This window comes from Rhyacophila brunnea, unplaced genomic scaffold (genome assembly GCF_057557595.1).
Source record: "Rhyacophila brunnea isolate RB1 unplaced genomic scaffold, BYU_Rbru_1.0 scaffold_3, whole genome shotgun sequence".
In the NCBI taxonomy this organism is placed as follows: Eukaryota; Metazoa; Arthropoda; class Insecta; order Trichoptera; family Rhyacophilidae; genus Rhyacophila; species Rhyacophila brunnea.
Window position 1 is genome coordinate 53,939,817 of NW_028232965.1, and position 19,445 is coordinate 53,959,261.

Here is a 19,445-nt window from a genome sequence, read left to right on the forward strand (position 1 = left end):
TGGAAATTTAATTCAAACTCCATTACAAATTACACTTTGTCGATAGAAAGTTTTAATTTTATAATTAAATATATATGTTACAATACTTATTATCATTTTGTTCTTGTAATCAATAGATTGTAAACTTTATTTTATGAGGACTAGCTGTAGAATTTGTTTATCCATTTAAGAACTGAAATTCAAGAAATGAATATAGGCAAATTTTATTAAAAGCATGGCATAGTAACATGATTTACCTTTTCAAAATTGAAATGTAAAAGTGTATTATGTACATGAATTATTTATTATAATTTCCTTATTCATTTTATTCGATAACACTTCGAGAAATGACTCAAGGGACTGAAGGGATTCCTAAAATGCCTCTATCATATTGCGTACTCTGACACAGCTTTTATTTTCTCGCACCTTTTCCAGAAATGTGCAATTTTTCCTCACCTTTCCGCACCATTGAATTTTCATTCTCGCTCCCGTGGCTTATGGTCCACTGACTTTACTACTGGATACTCAATGTATCGCTGATCAAACAGTATTTAATGGTATTTGCGATTAAACACATTCCACAGTATGGGTGATTCAGAATATTATAGAATGGAGCATCTCCAAAATTTCTAAGAAATCTTTATAATTTTGGATGGCTAACAGTTTCATATTTTTTTTCTTTCTTAGAATTATTAATAACCATGTCCTTGCTTTTTCGTACAAGGTGTACGAAATGAATTCTGAGAAAATCACATAAATTCCTGTGTCCTCACTGGGATCAAACTCAGAACTCTCGGGAGGAAGGCCAGTGCCTTACGCATTGCACCACGAGAGCCGCCAACAGTTTCCTATTTTAATTGTCATTAAAAAAATACTTTTCTATCCGATAAAAATTTTCTTTTATACCTACCATTAAATTTCATTATCTAATTTTTAATTATGAATAGAGAAAAAAAACTACAAAATTTAATTAACCCTACTATTTTACCATGTTTTTATTAGCTCGTATTCTTGTTTGTCCGGTACAGATTTTTTCTTGTAAAGTACAATTTTTTAACTAACTTCCCGACTAGCTAGACATTTGAAACTTTTAGAATAAATCAGAACACGACGACAATGCATTCTTTTAATACTTTTGGCCTTCTTTAAGCAGAATTGAATTCATTTTCAGTTAATTCTGTTTTGCATGTTTCGGAAAAAAATTGTTAAAAGTAATATTTACCACTCACTAATATTGGTTGCTAAATGGGTCCTAATAACTGAATTATTAATATATACGTGCGGTACTATGGAAATCAATATGAAATGTCGTAATGACATTTAAGTATTCTATCATATTTATTCAGTATTTCTATCAAGTACAATAAAAAGTTTTTATTATTACATAGAATTATATGATTCAATATAAAATTTAAAAACGTCGTATATGAAAAGTTTTTTTTATCATGTAATTATTTATTAGTAAGAAGTTCATTAAATTTTTTTTTGTGACATTTTATCACTATCTTGTACTTGTGCTCTGAATATGAATGAAGTGGTGACCTTAAACTGCTATTTTTTAAAACAAGGTATAACGTTTAGTATTTTATATAATAATAATCATAATATAATATTAAATCAGGTAATATTTCATCCTTTATCCATCTTTCCACCAATAATTGACATGTAAAACCATTAAAGTGACCACACCAGTCGCTAAAAGTGTTTGACTCTTTTAAAGTCTCGCTTAGCGGATTTGTTTCTTTGATTAACAAGATATAGACGTTGATATCTCTTATAATATTGCATTAACGATCCAAGTAGAATTTCTTCTTTTAAATTATTTGATTATTTTTTATACCCTTTTTCTTATACTTATACTTTCATATTTCCTCCCCTCTTATCCCTTACCTCTCATATACATCCATATTTCAAAACCTTTAAGTTAATTATTTCTTCTTGGCCATTCCCTCATGACTGAGGATCGTAACCACCTTGGAATGTTGTTACCTTTTGAGTGAGCAAGACTTTACACCCCTCTTGATCCTCTGTTTCTGGGGGTCAGCTTTTTCGCTTCAGCGCGCCGACGCTTCTTCTTTTGCTTCGCCTTCCCTGGAGGTTATCAAAAACTACAAGTTTCTTCAGATTATCCAGTCAGCTTCGAACAATATGTCCAGAGTGACACGATTTAAAAAAAAAACTTTATTAATTACCTATTTACTTTCCTAGAACGTAAGTGTTATATTGCTTGTCATTTTATTGGAATTTATAATATTTTTCAGTATGTTTAATTTAAAAAATCTTAATAAATACCTAATAGTTTATATTTACGAATTTTAACTGTAATTCATTCTATCTTAAAATAGTTAAATACTAAATTGAAAATTTATGTTGATATAAAAATACGCTTCTCGAATAAGTACCCCTAATATACTGTTAAATTGTCACCATTATAGCTGTGCAAAACCCATTCTCGTTTTAGATAAGAAAACGTAAAAGGGTTTTATATTATTGAACTGATACTGCCATATCATGAAAAGGGAATATTTCGTACCTATTCGAATATTACCCTAGTGAAACATTCCGAGAGTTTCGTGTTAAAAATAGCTTGCTTTGTTGAAAGGAAATCACTAAACGATCAATTTTATTGGTGCCGTAAACCTACTTGTATAATAAAATACATTGTGATATTATATAAGAATTAGGAATATTCTAACTGGAAAATTTAGCTCATACGTTGTATTTTTTACATTAGTGACTTAATTATAAATATGCTAATTATAGCAACTTTGTAGTAATCATACCAAAAGTGTGACACACTTCGATATTCATGTTTTGTTTTCAAAAAAAATAGGAGTGGCGGAAGCGATTGTCAGCAGTTTCCACAATCATAACCTAGGTCAACAGTGTCTATAATGTTTCATTTAATTGCGACAATGACTCTTGCAATGTATTGATTGCATGTGTATAAATAGCAAACACGATGCGAAACTTGTCGCTCGACTCAGTCACTTGCTCACAGTCTCTTGTTCTCAACACTTCGGAGCTCTTCACCTGATCATCATCACTACGGATCGCGGCTCGGTCTGAACACCAAGCTCATCGCGATAATCTGTACTGTTATTTTAGAGTTTAAGTGTGGTATGCGTACCCCCTAGGGTATGGGAAGAGTTTGGTGGGGGTACGCGCTGCGTACGGAAGAAGAGCAATATTTGTTGGAATTAGCTTCAGACGAATTCTTGAAAAATAAATATAAGTGTACTTTATATATAATTTAGAAAAACACTAACTGAGAGAGTATATCACAACCAATAGAAAAAACTTGTTTGAAAAAAGTAAGCCAACCGGTCGGGAATCGAACCCTTTTTTCAAAAAAGTTTTTTCTATTGGTTGTGATATACTCTCTCAGTTAGTGTTTTTCTAAATTATATATTATGTTCAATAATCAGAATGATATATTCTTAAATCTTGTGAATTATTCGTTTGAATAAAAGAAATAGTTAATTAAAAATTATTAACAAGTACCTACAAGAAGTTACTTAAAAAATATTGGAGAAATTCCTAGACGTCGGTTAGTAATCTTAGTAATAAGTAAAATAGCTACCTACTTTGATTTAATAAACAAAAATCGATTGCCGAAGTAACATGATTTCGAAGAACGCTGAGTGGTAGGTATTTAATAGCCAATAGCTAAAATATTGGTCGTTATTAGTATGTCTTCCGTAGCATAATGGCTGAATGCGACAAGTTTGGGGCGTTTACCCGTTGGAAATGCCGGGTTCGATTCCCGACCGGTTGGCTTACTTTTTTCAAAAAAAATTTTTCTATTGGTTGTGATATACTCTCTCAGTTAGTGTTTTTCTAGATTATATATAATGTTCAATAATCAGAATGATATATTCTTAAATCTTGTGAATTATTCGTTTGGATAAAAGATATAGTTAATTAATAAGTGTACTTGATCATCATTATGGTTGCAAATTCAACATGTGTATCCAGTTTTAACAGAGAAAGTCCTGAAATACATCTTGCCTTTTCCAACTTCATATCTATGTGAAGTTACTTTTTCAGCATTTTTTGACATTAACTAAAAAAAAAGAAACAAGTTTTGGGATGTGGAACCACTTAAAGATTAAAATTAACAACCAGGGAACCAAATTATTTATGATGATCTGTCTCAACATAAACAATTTCATTCTTCTCATTGATTATAAAGAATTTTATTTATAATAATAATATGACTTTTATTTATTTATATTTTATTATGAATGAATTTTATTTTTAGTTTTTTATTATTTTGTTTATGTACTAGGTAAAAAAGGAAAAAATAAATATATTTTGATTGTTATTATAGTATATGCAATTTTTTTTGACGAGGGGTACTCACTGTTACGAAAATTATAGAAGGGGTACACACATGTCGAAAGTTAGACCATTGTAACTCTCTGTAATCTGCATCAAGATAATAAACACTTACATTAATTTCCACCGCTGCTGCCCCAATCAACTCACCTGTCTACCTCCTCATACATACCCCAAAACTTTGTCATACCTAATTGTAAACAAGATGATTCGGCTGTTGACTAATACTCTCCATGACTGTTCCATGAAGCTTTGAAATGAGCTTATAATTTGTGCCTGTTATTTTTTTCACCATATCGATTTTTTTGTTTCGATAAAATGTATAGAGCTCGTCATTATATCTAAGAACGTCATATCAAAAGAAAGTATCAATACCAGAATATTGGTCAAAATACGTTTATACCTTTTGACGTCCCTAATCGTACCTTAATATCCAATTACATTTTCTTTTATAATCACAAAAACTCTACTTTCAAAGATATATCACTTTTTATATATCTTTGAAAGTAAAACAAAAAAAGTAGAAACGGAGAAATTCCACGACGTCGGTTAGTAATCGAAGTAATAGTAATAGTTACCTACTTTGATTTAAGAAACAAAAATCGATTGCCAAAGTAGCTTGATTTGGAAAAACGCCGATGAGTAGGTATTAAAATTGACCAATAGTTAAAATTTGTCGCAATTAGTATGTCACGCCGTAGCATATTGGTTAAATGCAACGGATGGGGTGTAAACCCGGAAGATACGGGGTTCGATTCCCCGTCGGGTTGATTTACTTTTTTCATAAAAAGATTTTTCCTATTGGTTATAATAATATAGTTTCTCAGAAAGTGTTTTTCAAAATTATATATGTTCTACAATCAGAATGATATATTCTTAAATCTTGTGAATTATTCGTTGAATAAAAGAAAGAGTTAATTCTGATATATGCTTTACAACACTGTGCATGCACGAAAGTTTTATAGAGAGTTATTTTGCCTTTCTTTGAGAGAGCATTATTCTTCAAAAGCCCCTGGACACCAAAATAGTATCTGTTAGGAATTTGATCCAGCGATTTATTTCGTCGCTTGTAATATTTATGTTTGTGTCAAGGGACGAGTAATAAATAGCCAATTTTTTTTATTATGATCGAAATTCTATAAGTTTTACAAATCTGTCATTCTTTTTGCATGCCACTTGAGCAAAAGTAAAAGTTTTTTGGCAATTTATATTGAATATTGTCTAACGTGAATGACCAGTTACTTAAAAATGTACTAGTATTGCATACTAAGTCTCACCATAATCAGAATATTACTATTTGCTTTCAACTACTTATTATTTTGAATGCGTACAATATCTCTTATAATATTCATTGTCCAAGTTTCAATAAGACATATTTTATTCAGCTTTTTATCTATTGATTAAGTATTCTAGATTATATATTATGTGATCCAGCGTCAAGTCAACATGATGGAAAGTTCAAACCATTTTTGCTATTAAATGAAATATAATGGTAATATTATAATCCTTTTTACGGGGATAATTAATTACTGATAATCATTCGCCCAACTCGTTGCATCCTTAATGAATCTAATCAGAGAACACAAAATAAATGGTAAGAGTCTTACCCTACTAAGTGTGGTATAACAGGGTGCGGATCTTGTGTATTAGAAAATACGGGATAAACTTAAACACTTATTCAAGAATATAGTACAAGGGGTTCTCATTGTCCGAGAATTTGTTATCCGAGTCCCCGCAGTTTTGAATTTACAGGGAAATGCAAAAAGATATATAAAAAACACAAGCTCAATAGCTCACAGTGGTCAACTGTCATTTTCAATTTTTAAATCCCATACTCCTATACTATTTCTGTCTTGCTCACATCTATTTTTCTTTTCTAAACGTGTCCCATTTAAAACCATTTACTTAGGTCCCGTTTTCAGCGGATTCGCTGTAAAAGGTATTTTTTCGGTCCCAATTATCATCGGATAACGAAAACACCCTGCATTTTCAATAATTAGGTATATCTCATAATATACCTACATTAGCATTTGTCACGTTAACATAACTTGCATTTAATATCTGAGGACAGTCAACGCGCTTTTTAACTCTTGATTTTATGGCATAAAGTAATAAAATGAACGTTTCATTAAAACTGCTACCACAGCTAGTAGACTTAGCTAGTTCGAATTAATTTTGTATTCTTTGGATCAAACACACATTGAAAATAATATTAAGTACATACTAATAATAATAATTATGATTTTCTTCAAATACGAGATTCAAATAAGCATCAAGACGTCAGTAATAAGAAGCTAACTCATAGAGGTGTAAAATAATGTTATTATGTATTTATATTATAACCATATTACTTAATTCGGCAATACATCGGTTTTAATTATTTTCAAAAACAAATCTTGCACTAATATTTTGTAAATAGTGAATATTTTATTTTTATTCGTTAATTATTTAATTTAATGAAAATAATGGCTATATGTATCAGTAGTCTTATTTTTAATGACATACCCGCCCGCCTGTTTTTATAAAAATTTACATATTACTCATTTTTTCATTGTCTCTTGTTCTAAATTGAAAATATTCTGCGCGTTTTCAAAAATTGAATACACTTTTAAGCCAACCCTTGTCATAATATTAAACTTTGGAAAAATAATCAACTCGCGTTAGACGAATTGTATACAAAAGTGAAATCTAATCATGCTTCATACACTTAAGAGATAAAATTTTATTTTTATCATCTAATTTAACAGATTAAGAATATAAAATAAATTTAATTAGTATTAATGGCTGTTAGAAAAATGAGCTCTCTACTTTCAAATACTTTTCCTTTCTCAAAGAAAATTAAAATTCGATGAATTTAATTTTAGAATTTTACATTATTTACGAGTGAATATAATAAATCTTTTCATAAAGTGTTCATTCATTTAAAAAAAAAGTTTTTTCGTGATAAAGCTTTATGAGTTTTTATAAATATTATTATGAAGAATGTAGTATTTTAATTCTTAAGCGATTAAATATAAATTTAGAACATAAAATACTCCATTATATGTTTTTTATGATTAAATCTAATTATATATCATGATGTTGTTAAATTAACCAAAGAAGAATAACTATCAAAGATTTTCTTACCTACTTACCAAATTTATAATAACTAATGGCAAGTCAATAAAGTATTTTTTTTACAATGACAAGTTATTAAGTCGTGTCAAATAAAAAAAAATTACAGTTGCAAATTAAAAATTTAAGACGTTTACAATATGACAAGAAAAAAGTGAGTGGCAATTTATTAGTAATTTATTAATAGTACGTTCCTTTCCTAGATTAAGTTAAATAAACTGATAGATTGTTTGTATACTTACAGAAATAATTTACCATAAATTTTAAGCCAACTCCAATAATTTTAAATACTAAGTACATTTTGCTATCTGCAGTTTTCATATTATCAAAAATAACAAACCGTCTTTTGACTATGCCGATGGCATGGTAAAAGCTAATTTTGATTTCAGTAGAAAGAATATATTTAAAAAGTAAATGAATTCGTGGCCAAAGTATGCCCATAGCATTATCGTCGCAGTTCAGACGAATATCACCATTGGCATAAATGGCGTTTAATAATTATTTTGATTCAAAACAATATACTCTTTAAACTGGTCATAGTCATGCAACAAAATACTGACCCAATTTGATTAGAATAAATATTTATATATTTTTTTAAACGGCTTTCGTTAAATATTTTTAACACTATATATTGTGTTCCTACTGATAGTGACTTTTACCTGAATGGCACCGATAAAATGTATATCGACTGTGTTTAGGAAAAAGGGCGTAACCCTCGATTTTTCTAAAAGTGCTTTTATTAGATATTAACAATGTATACAATTAAATAAATGTTCTGTAAAAAGGAAGTAAGCCGCAAATGTCAATTTATTATCTAAATTCAGGTTTTAATTGAGCTTTAATTAAGTTTTAATTTAAGGAAAAAAGCATTTACCCTCAAGTTTAATAATTTTTCTGTAATAACTTCTTTAGTTATTAGTAGATCAAAAAGATATTACACCAAATCATGAATCATCATGCACCCAATGTATGTGCCTATTTTTTTTATTAATATTGAAGCAAAATCATTCAAAAAAACGTTTTTTGCCTCCTATAAAATTTGATCTGTGTAGGTTACGCCCTTTTTCCTAAACACGGTCGATATTTAAACAAAGTGAGTTTTAAATAATTATCTAGATAAAAAATAAAAGCTTGTAATGCATCTACACTATATTATTACAAAAATGATAAATTAATTAAAAGTGACAATAATGAAGTGTTTTAAATAGTGATGGAGAAGAGAGAAAAGTCAGTGAAAGTTTTCAAAACTTGAACTGTATTAATATGGATACCGGAGTTATGAGTTCTGGTTTTCTCGGTTTAAATGCAACAATGTTTATACCTGCTGGCCTTGGAGACCACTCGTCCAGTGCAAGAATGACTAATGAGTCATTTCCGGATATTCACGACTACACGCCCTATTCACAGAGACCAGAGACCTACATTGTTCCAGTTGTATTTGCGATTATCTTCGTCATTGGCGTACTCGGAAACGGAACTTTGGTGGTGGTTTTCATCAGACACAGAGCGATGAGAAATATACCAAATATGTGAGTATACAATTTTCATTTTCTTCATTCCAATTTTATTTTAACTAAATGTAAGATTTATACTTATGATATTCACATATACAATAAATTTATCGGATGCTCTAAAGCAGCGATACTCAACCTGCGGCCCTTTAAGCTTTTATATGCGGCCCAAAACACATTTATTATCAGAAACATGATTTTTAATTTTGAAATAAACGCTTGGATACACATTACTTTTGTTTATAATTTTTCAAATCTCAAAAATGTTTTGTAAAAAATTTTCATGATTTTTTCGTCAAACCAGTAGTGATGTGGCCCACGTTACTTTATAAATATGTGTATTTGGCCCGAAGAAAAAAAAGGTTGAGTATCATTGCTCTAAAGCGTCAATTACATTGAGCTACTTTACGAGCTGTTTGTTGGCAAATTTACAATCTGCCTGTAAAGTCGCCCAGTGTAATCATCGAACAAGCTAACAAGCAGATTGTAAACACTCTACCGAAAAAAGTTGAAAACCGGTCAGCTTAACACGCTACACGCCGGCGTGTGGGCCTACTGCGCAGTAGAGCGCAGTAGCAACCTCCCGGTAAAAAAACGAACTACGTTCTGTCAAAATAGTCGCTGGCTTGTGGCTTCTCAGCGAATGGAAAGTTTAGTGTGTCATCATCATAATTGCAGTAGCTGAATCTCCCGCTTTTAAATTCGCCAACAAACAGCTCGTAAAGTAGCTCAATGTAATTGAAGGGTGACATTCCAAACCGGCCTAAGTCTAAATATCTGATTTTGAGATAATCATATTTTTGTGAATTGCAATTTGCCTCTTAATTTTTCGGTACTATAATGTTTGACAATTTCATAGAAAATTCAAAGACTCGAAAACATGAAACATAAACAACATTAAAAAGTTTAGTAAAACTTCAAAAAAATCCATTCAAAAACTGACTTTTTTTTCGAAATGGCCCTAAGTCTGTACTAAGTATGGTTTGGAACACAATAAAGTAAAGTTGAATATCTTTTGTGTGTACAATTTTTATTGTGGTAATGGACAAGTCTATTGGAATGATTAATGAATAAAAATAAAATTAAATTTCTTTCACATTTTTTGATAAAAAGGTAAACATTGTAACTTTTACAGCATAATATATTATATAATAATACTATAATGTAGGGATCATCTTCAAATTTACTGAAGTGCACATGAACTTATAAAACACAAATTCTCCAATATTTCGTATGACATTTCTAATCTGACGTGTTACAATATTATATTATAGCCGCTTGGAGCGTAAATGTAGCAAAAAGAGTTCAACTGCGCATGCGCATATATCCTTAGGCGAGTTTGGAAAGAATCAACCGTTACCTTAGTGCTGTTTTGAGAAAAAAGGCACATTTCGACATCAAAAAAATTTTAGTGAGACTATAGATCTCAGCACACTCTATCGGATTCCATCAAAACATGAAAATTTGTCATTTTGGACTAAGGCCGGCTTGGAATGACACTCTTCAATTGACGCTTAACGTACTTTAAAAGTTTTTTTAAAGTTATAATATTTTTTGTATAACAAAGTTTTTCAATGTTATATAAAAAGATCAACTAAACTCTTCAACTTTTTCCATTACATTCAAAAAGTCCTTTTACCTTTTTTACGTAAATATACATAAGATACCGACTTGAAATTACATAAAAACTACTTGTTCTAATGCAGTTAGTTAATATCAAATAATTTTAAAACTAAACGATAATGATACTGTCAACTTCACACCTTTACTAATATTTTTTTCTTTTATGTTTTACTAATATATATTTTTAAACGTGTGTCACCGATATACTTTTCGAGCTATTGAATCTTAATTGTTATCGTAATAGATTGTTTGGGTTTTTATCACGTGTACTTCTTCCTTCTTTCTTTGAAGTTTTGGGCTCGTTTCAGAGTGCCATTATCAAGAGATAATTTATGATACTATGCTTTTTTACACGAGGGATGAAATGTATTCAATCCAACAAATATGTAATTAGGGTAAGAGGTACAATGATGGGCCAGTTAAGCGAATGGCTTGCTTTAATCGGTCAGAACAAGCTTATTAATGCGGATTTATTGAAATGCAATTTTTTTCGTGTTTAAAAAGCATGTATATTGATATATATGTATACATATTTTATAACACCAAACCTGGTTATTACATAAAATATAAAAGAAAAAAAAATCGCAAAATGTACAGTGATGGGCCACACTCAGATAGTGATCGGCCACTTTCCAGACAGTGATGGGCCACCCGCCTTTTTCTGAATAAATTAAATAAATAAGGCTTACTTTTCAATAAAATATTGAATCACAGTGTCTAATCTTATGATATAATCAATAAACATACTTCTTTATCTCACCGTTGATGTAATAAAATAGGATAGAGTGACAGAGAGTGGATTCTAAGGTCTTAGAAAATTATTGACCTGTCTGTTGAATACTTCATCACCTGAGTCACTAAATAAAACATCAATCTCAATTGACATGGACCTGCTGAGATATTGGAACGCAATTTGAATGGAAGCTATCTTTATACACTGAACATTCTAATTTATTAAGATATTTTATTATTATTTCACAAATCGCACAGTGATTTTGGCCGCCATTTTTTAAACTTTATTATTTTTGATTGCCTCTACTTTCAATTTCCTCATTAAAATGTGCTGTTTTTGACTTTGTTTTTTTTATCTTCCTCTGCACTTTTCTTGTTATTTCTATATCTTCTATATCTTTATATTTTTGAAAGTGATGGCGAATGGAACTCTTTGTAAAAATTGTTTATCGTTTATTTTTGCTATCTGATGCCATGTTAATGTTTGAATTAGAACTGTAGATAATATATTTACCATATTTTCATTTATTTCTTCCATGCGCTCAGTATCTATTAATTGCCATGTTGCATTGTCTCTCGGCACTGACACATTATATACATTTAATTGGGTTATATTTTCTATGCTCTAGCTGTTGTCAGATAATGACTTAATTTGATTAAATTTTTCCGCAATCGATAAGTATGGTATAAAAAAATGTTTTATCTATTAACCTCCGCTAGTATTTTGAATATTTTTAAGGTTTTCTTCTGTTTAATTGCCCACTACATCGTAAAATCTTTAGGGATGAAAACAGCAATTTGCGATATTTTGCTGCTTTAACTGGAGGGAACAGTTATATCTATAGGCTGAAGAATTCTAGGTGCATTAGGATTATAGTGCTATAAGATGTATTTCAAATAAAATTTTAGACAAAGCTCACTAACTTGGTAGATAAGATGTGGCTTATGTCTTTCGATAAATAATATAGAAAACTCTATACCTACAGTAACCAAATTCGGATAGAAAATATTTCCAAATATCGATCGTGGCACTCCGATTTTTTTTGTAACTTCACATAGTGATTTCCCATTTTTATAAAAGTATGCAACAGCATCATCTATAGTTTTAACATCATATTTTAAACATAAATTATTCAATATTTTGATATTCTGAAAGAAATGGGAAGTTAAATGTTTCTAAATACAGTGATGGGCCAGTACAAATTCAGTGATCGGCCACGTGGCCAACGACTGTTTAAAATTAAAAAAACATAAAAATAAAAACGGTAGGTACCATAGTGCATTATAAATATTGTATTTAGCATAAAAAAGTTAATTAAAAGTAAAAAACCATTTTTTCAGTCATGGGCCAGCCCGGCCCATCATACAACTCCTACATATATTTAGTGCAGTAAATGGCCACCCAGCTAGATGTGTCATTTTAATTTAAAATAGTCGTAAAATAACATAATTATATGTTTGAATATCCAGCATAACGAGTATTAAATAAAAAGTATAATTAGTAATATAATTGAAGAGATCTTACCTTCCAAAGTATGTTATTTCCTTAACAAAAAGTTAAGCAATTGTCAGACAAAATGCAAAACGTGTGACTTGGTATACAAAATGGTCACTTATATGGTCAGTCCTGCTATACAGGAAATAATGTGCTAGAACCAAAGTTTATGATGTTGTGAGTCACATATAGGAACAAATACCCATAACTTAGGTTTTTAAATACCTATTTTTTGTGTTTTACTGCAGAGTGGCCCATCACTGGAGGGTGGCCCACGATTGTACCTCTTACCCTACTGTTCATCTAAAATATATTTATTTCCGTAAAAAAAAATAAGCATCAATTATTACCAATATATATGTATATATATATATATAATAATATATATACCTAAATAATTAATAATGAACACAGTTTTCTTGAGAAAATAATAATATTTTATATTAAATGGAAACTCGATAATAATGATAATATTAAGATATCACGCGTGTTTTATATTTTCAAAAATATAGGTGTCTGCTTTATTATTATTTAATTGCCTTCGAAATATAAATACACATTTTAGGAAACATAATTATTTAATATGAAACATCTTGAAAATACGAATCAGATAATGTATTAAACAAATATGAGAAATGAACAGTACATACTTTGTATTTATTTTATTTTATTAACTTAATTTATTTTTATTACTTGCATAAATTGAATAAACGACGTAGGTATTGTTTGTTTGTATTTAATTAAAATTGTATTCTAAAAATAAAATCGTTTGCAGATATCATTCATTTATTAATATCACTGTAGCTTTTATGCTAGAGCAGTGTTCTTAAACCTTTTAACACCAGCGTAATTTGAGAAATATTTCGCGGACCGGTATTAGCCAGAAATGGTAACCATTATAGATAGAATTTTATTTATTGAATCTAATGTTTTAAATTACAACTTTTGGTTAGTGCCACATCTGCTGCTGCTTATTGTAAGCAAATTTGATATACGTGGTTGCAGCATTGTTTCTGAAAGACGAAGCACTGCATTAACATCCAGTCGATTACTTTGTTTGGTTTTCATTACTGACATAGATGAAAAATTCTATTCACATAAATGGGAAGTCGAAGATATTACCAATAATCTGATCTTTATAATTCAGAAATGGATATTCTTTATTAATGGATATACAAAATTGAGACAATGAATGCATTTTATGTCTGGACACCAGAGTGACATCAGAAGACAGTTCGATCAGCTTTTCTTTCTCATGCACTTGGCATATGAGTTAATATCTTCCAAAAAGGGATCAGAGATTAAAGGTCCGCCTTTATGTAGGTCTTAATTTTCAGAGATATTTATCAAAGTTTTCAGCTAACGCTTTTAAATGTTGGCTTATGATGTTGAATATGACTTTTTCAAAAATTCTTCCAGCATTTCATCTAGTGCGAATTTCCAGAATCATCTAGCGATATAGCCGGTTGATAGCATGTTGAAAGTTTTCACGGATAGGTAATCAAATCTTGCGGACCGGTGCCGGTCCGCGGACCACCGGGTGAAGATCACTGTGCTAGAGATTTCTTACGAAGCCGCAAAACCATACATTTTATAATAATCCATGATGTTTATTTGGACTGAGTGGGATTCTGACACACATCTATCGTATGTCTGGCGAGTTACTAACCAATCAAGATACGGACTCATTTACATTTATAAAGCTTTTATAAGTTATGTATTTACAAATGAGAATTTTACATTACGAAATCTTTTCAATTTTGATTAAAGGTCTGTTATTAAAAAAAAGGAAAAATTAGTTAACTACATATAATTCTTTCTTTTTGCAGAATAAGTTCTTCTGATTTATTTAAATTTTAAATAATATTCATCTATTTTGTGAATATATTTACAAAAGTTTTTTTATAAACCATGCAAAGAATCTACAATATTTTGAATAAAATAACAGTTATTGTATTGTATGGTGCAATGAAATAACTGAGATTAATAGTCTGACTTTAAATTACTACGGTTGGTATTGATTGATTGAAATGAAAAAAAAACCTAAAATGATTAAATTAAAATATTGTTTTGTCATTTGCATAATTACGAGTATGCTGTAGAAACCCGTGATAAAATTATAACTAATAATCCTATTTACATTTATCATAGGGAAAATATTTTGAAAGTATAAGTTACTATTTCAAAATACAATTAAAATCGTATATTTCATATTATACTAACAAAGTTTACACAATTGAAAATAGTATATGGGCCAATTTGTCTAATACATGTAGAAATTTTACTGACATTTGTTTTATACACAATTCAATTAATGTCCAACTTTGAATATACTGTGATGTATACAAAAACTGGCAGTGAACTATCACACTCTCCCATTGCCATTCTTTAATTTAAATAAAAATCTTATATTTGGCTGAAGACACTGAGGAGTTACAAATTAAACAAAAATACTTTTCTTTCACCATCGCAAAGTAGTACCTCCTCAATATCTTATTCCTCGTAAACATTATAAGTTTTGGTCTTTTTGGGAACTCATAGCATTCATCGTCAAACTATCCTCTTGGCATGCAAACAGCCTATTGCCCATTATGACTCCATTTAAAGCGTGGGTATTCACATATTTTCTTTCCTTCACTCCTGTGACAGGCTGTGAGTGATGCAATACAAACCAAGTGATAAAACGAGTCATGCGGATTTTCTCATGCTAAAATTGAAAACATGTTCCACGTAGGCTGGAAAATAAAAATAGGAATAATAAAATGATGACTTCTTCTTCAAAATTTTTATGAAATCATATAATATTACAACCAAATGTATACGCATTTTTACATCTTCACGACTTAATTCCTATATGTTGAGATCGACCAACATCCGTCCCAATGTGTTGGATATGTCTTTCATATAAGCGATTTTTAGTAAGTGAAAGTTTCCGATAATATCTGTTTCCATTAACAAATCCGGTGGAACCAAGCATTGTTATCAGCATGGGTAACATACGAATCATACATTTTCACAGGGTGTCAGCGGTATCAATTGTCGCTTACTCGATGAGTAACGCTGACGGCGAAAATAATATTGTTTATTTCATGCATACAATTTCACACGCATTTAGTTACTACCTACAAATAAGAACTTCACCTCAAAATAATATGTTTTATGTTTACTATGCATTTCTCACACAGTCAATCAATACTTAATAAAAATAATTAACTGAAATATATGAGATATTCAGTGTCAGCATTATTTAATCGTAAGAGTTTCAATAAATTACCTATCACGATTAAATGAAAGTCACTCAGTATTGCCGAACCTCGAGCTAAATATCTCACTCGGTTTTACCTGTTATACTATTGTCTCTATGTACTTATACAAACTGAACTTGTGAATCCGTAAATAAACTCGCTATTTTCACTAACAACTACAAATCTTCATACTTCACTCATGAAGAGTGTATGGAGATGAAGATTGTGCATCTACACACACTCTTCACCCCCAAAAATCGTTTAATGGATTGTGTTAATTTTACACCGCATACAACAGACAAAACCAACTAGATTAACAGAGGTTCAAACTTATATAGGTAATATTATTATTATAAATTTATTTGTCTCTTTATCAAAACAAATTCAATTTGATAAATAAAATAAACGTATTGAGTTACATCGTATACTTTACGAAGAATTCTAATTGACTAATCATTTTACCGACAGCGGAAATCCTGGAAGTATTAATTAATTAGCCATTATAGAACTTAATGTCAACTGATGTGTTAATTGGAGTAGGTTGTTTGTATGATAAGTCTATCTTTCGACATGTCAGTTATGCTTTTAGAGGACAAAAGTTTCGTGTTTCGATCAATCTTTTGTACAAGTTTCGAGAATTAACTGGCAAAAAGGCGTCCTCTTATTCAGTATCAGTTTCCGTCGTGTGAGTAGACTACGCTTGAAGTTTTTCATTAGCCTTGTCTCTTGATACGCAAAGTATTTTCTTGGTGTGGAATTTCAAATAGATAAATTCATTTTATATTTTATATTAATTCTCGAAATATTTTTTTAACACTCGAGATAAAATATTTTTTTTATGAAAGTTACGAGTGGTAAGGCCATTTATTATAACCAGTTTACGAAAATGTAAAAATTAAAATCACTGTGAATGATTTTTTTTTTAATTGGAATTTGATTATGCCATATAATAAAAAGGTATAAAAATAAATAAAAAACTCAATGAAAAAAAATATATATACTAGATTGACAGAACTTAATGAAAACCATTATTTGATGAAATATTTGAAATATTCAAAAGAAAATAAATATCCACTTTCAATGTCATGGTTTAATTTTTTTAATGAATATATTATATATTACAAATAATATCATTACTTGAACGAAATAATGAAATTATTACCAACGATTCTACATTTATTTTATTTTATGTAAAAAATAGGAATAGGACTGTAATTTGGGGTGGATGTGACTGCTGGGGGAGGGCGGTTTAAACGAGGGTCGATCCAGACACTTACCTTGATGTTGTTCGGCTTTATGGCTAGAGCAGGCACTCACGAACTATTATGCAAATGGTTCAGTTTATCACTCGCACAGTATACTGGGGTTTTGAAGTTAATGACGACACTCCAAAGGACACTCGTTTGATGAGCTCATGCACTCACATTTTAGTAGGTGGAAAGTTCTGAGTATCACTCTCACTGTTACACTTCTGAATATGAATTATGATGTTTGAATGATGAAACACCCTGTGCCGGTAACACGGCTTGATAAGTGGTCTAATTGACTGAGTTCGGCTGGAGATTCAAACTGAATTATTGCTTGGACGACGGTCACACTGTAGCAAGTTGACCCAGCCCTTGTCTATGAACTACTAACTTTATCAATCACGGACGACTGATGACGTTTAATTGCGTTGAGCGCCTGGACTTGCAAAAATAATTTGAATTAAAGGTAGTAGGGAAATATTGAGATGAGGATGACCATATTCGGCCCAACGCTATTGCAATATAGCAATTGTAAGCCAAAATCAAAATTCATATTATTGAAATATCAAATATAAAAAATACAATAATAATTAATTTAACCTCTTCATATTATTTCTGTTTGTTTGTATTGATTTCAATGAATATATTTTTTTTTACCCATGAATAATTATATAAACTTTAAAAAGAACAATGCTTTCAAATATATTTGATAAAAAATACATAATAATATGTACATCCCAAGTTTCTTTGTAATATTATATAGCATACAATTGGTGGTAATACAATAGCATATAATAACAGATAGGTACGGTAAATGATAATGTACTTATCATAATATATAATTGAAATTTAACCGTGTATGTTTATTTTTATTTTGAAAGTTTTTACATTAAATATCCACTTAATTATACAGGGCTAATGATGGTTACATAATATAAAATAAAATGGTTTATTAAAAGGATATCTTTTATAAAATGTACAAAATCTAATTATGAAACGTAGATCATAGACCGAGGCCAGGTAGAAAAATAAAAAGTTTTGCTTTAATAGCTGCTAGAACGCTATGTTTTGGAGTTCCAGGCGTATTGTTTTAGTAAGGCAAACGAAGCGCGGGAAATTTAAAATTTAAAACTGAGCGGCCTGTTTTCAACTAATCCCTAAACACAATACCATATTATTTTACATGACTTGATTATTGTATAATATGTGTGTCGGTGACAGTAGATATTTATGAAAATATGAGTTGCTATATTGATTAACTCGTGAATCTATTCCCGCATGAAATTATACGATAACAATACATTGGTATTCTAATGCGCCGGCCACACGGCAGCGACTTGCCTGCGCGGTTTTGCCTGTGCAAAAAAACGGAACACTCTCGCATGGCCACACGGCACAAGTAAAACTGCGCAAACCTCATTACGGTACGACAGAAGTCGTCGTCGCGAAAACACTGTTTTTCGGAATCGCAGCAATGTCATCAAGTGACGATTTGTTTTTGTCACAAGCGTTTTTCTATTGTTTATTAGTTAAAAAGAGAGAAATAAATCCTCCAGATCCAAGTAAACCAAACAATGGCTATTGAGAAGAAACACTCATACACTCGCATATAAATCAGTATTTTTTGCTTAAATATAATATATACTAGTGGCGAAGGGTGGAAGTACGCTGTTAAGTTCCGCCATAAATGGTACACACTAAAGTTTATCAGTCATACGTATTTATTTTCATTGAAATAAGACTACAATTTACAGATGGTTTTGGTTGGTTTTTAAAATTCAATTAAACCCTGCGAAACCAAGCCATAATAGATAATAGTCAAAAAATACAAGTCTATCTATAAAATATCTAAAATTATGCAAATAAATCATACATAAATATGAATATTTTATAGATATAATATTTTTTTTACCTATTGTGATTTTGTTTACGCAGAGTTTAATGAATTTATAAAACGTACCAACAATATTATGTGTAATATTATGTATTCTTAATCCAACAAAAACAAATAAGTATGAATGAAACAAGACCGTGACCTTCGACGGACAGAGCGCGGCTTGTAAAACTCGGTTTGCGCAGTTAAAATTTTACGCAGGCCGCACTTTTTGGTTTGCGCGGTATACAGTTTTGCCGTCCACACGTACGGATTTGCCTGCGC

General features: G+C 30.3%; 1 protein-coding gene across 1 annotated transcript in view; it reads left to right on the plus strand.

Annotated features, from left to right (window-relative positions):
- The first annotated feature begins 8,790 nt into the window (after positions 1-8,790).
- Positions 8,791-19,445, plus strand: part of LOC147068559 (neuropeptide CCHamide-1 receptor-like) — a 122,326-nt gene continuing 111,671 nt past the window's right edge. Inside the window, exon 1 of the mRNA XM_085953000.1 lies at positions 8,791-8,963. Coding sequence (XP_085809126.1) covers positions 8,791-8,963 — 173 coding nt within the window. The remainder of the gene's footprint in view (positions 8,964-19,445) is intronic.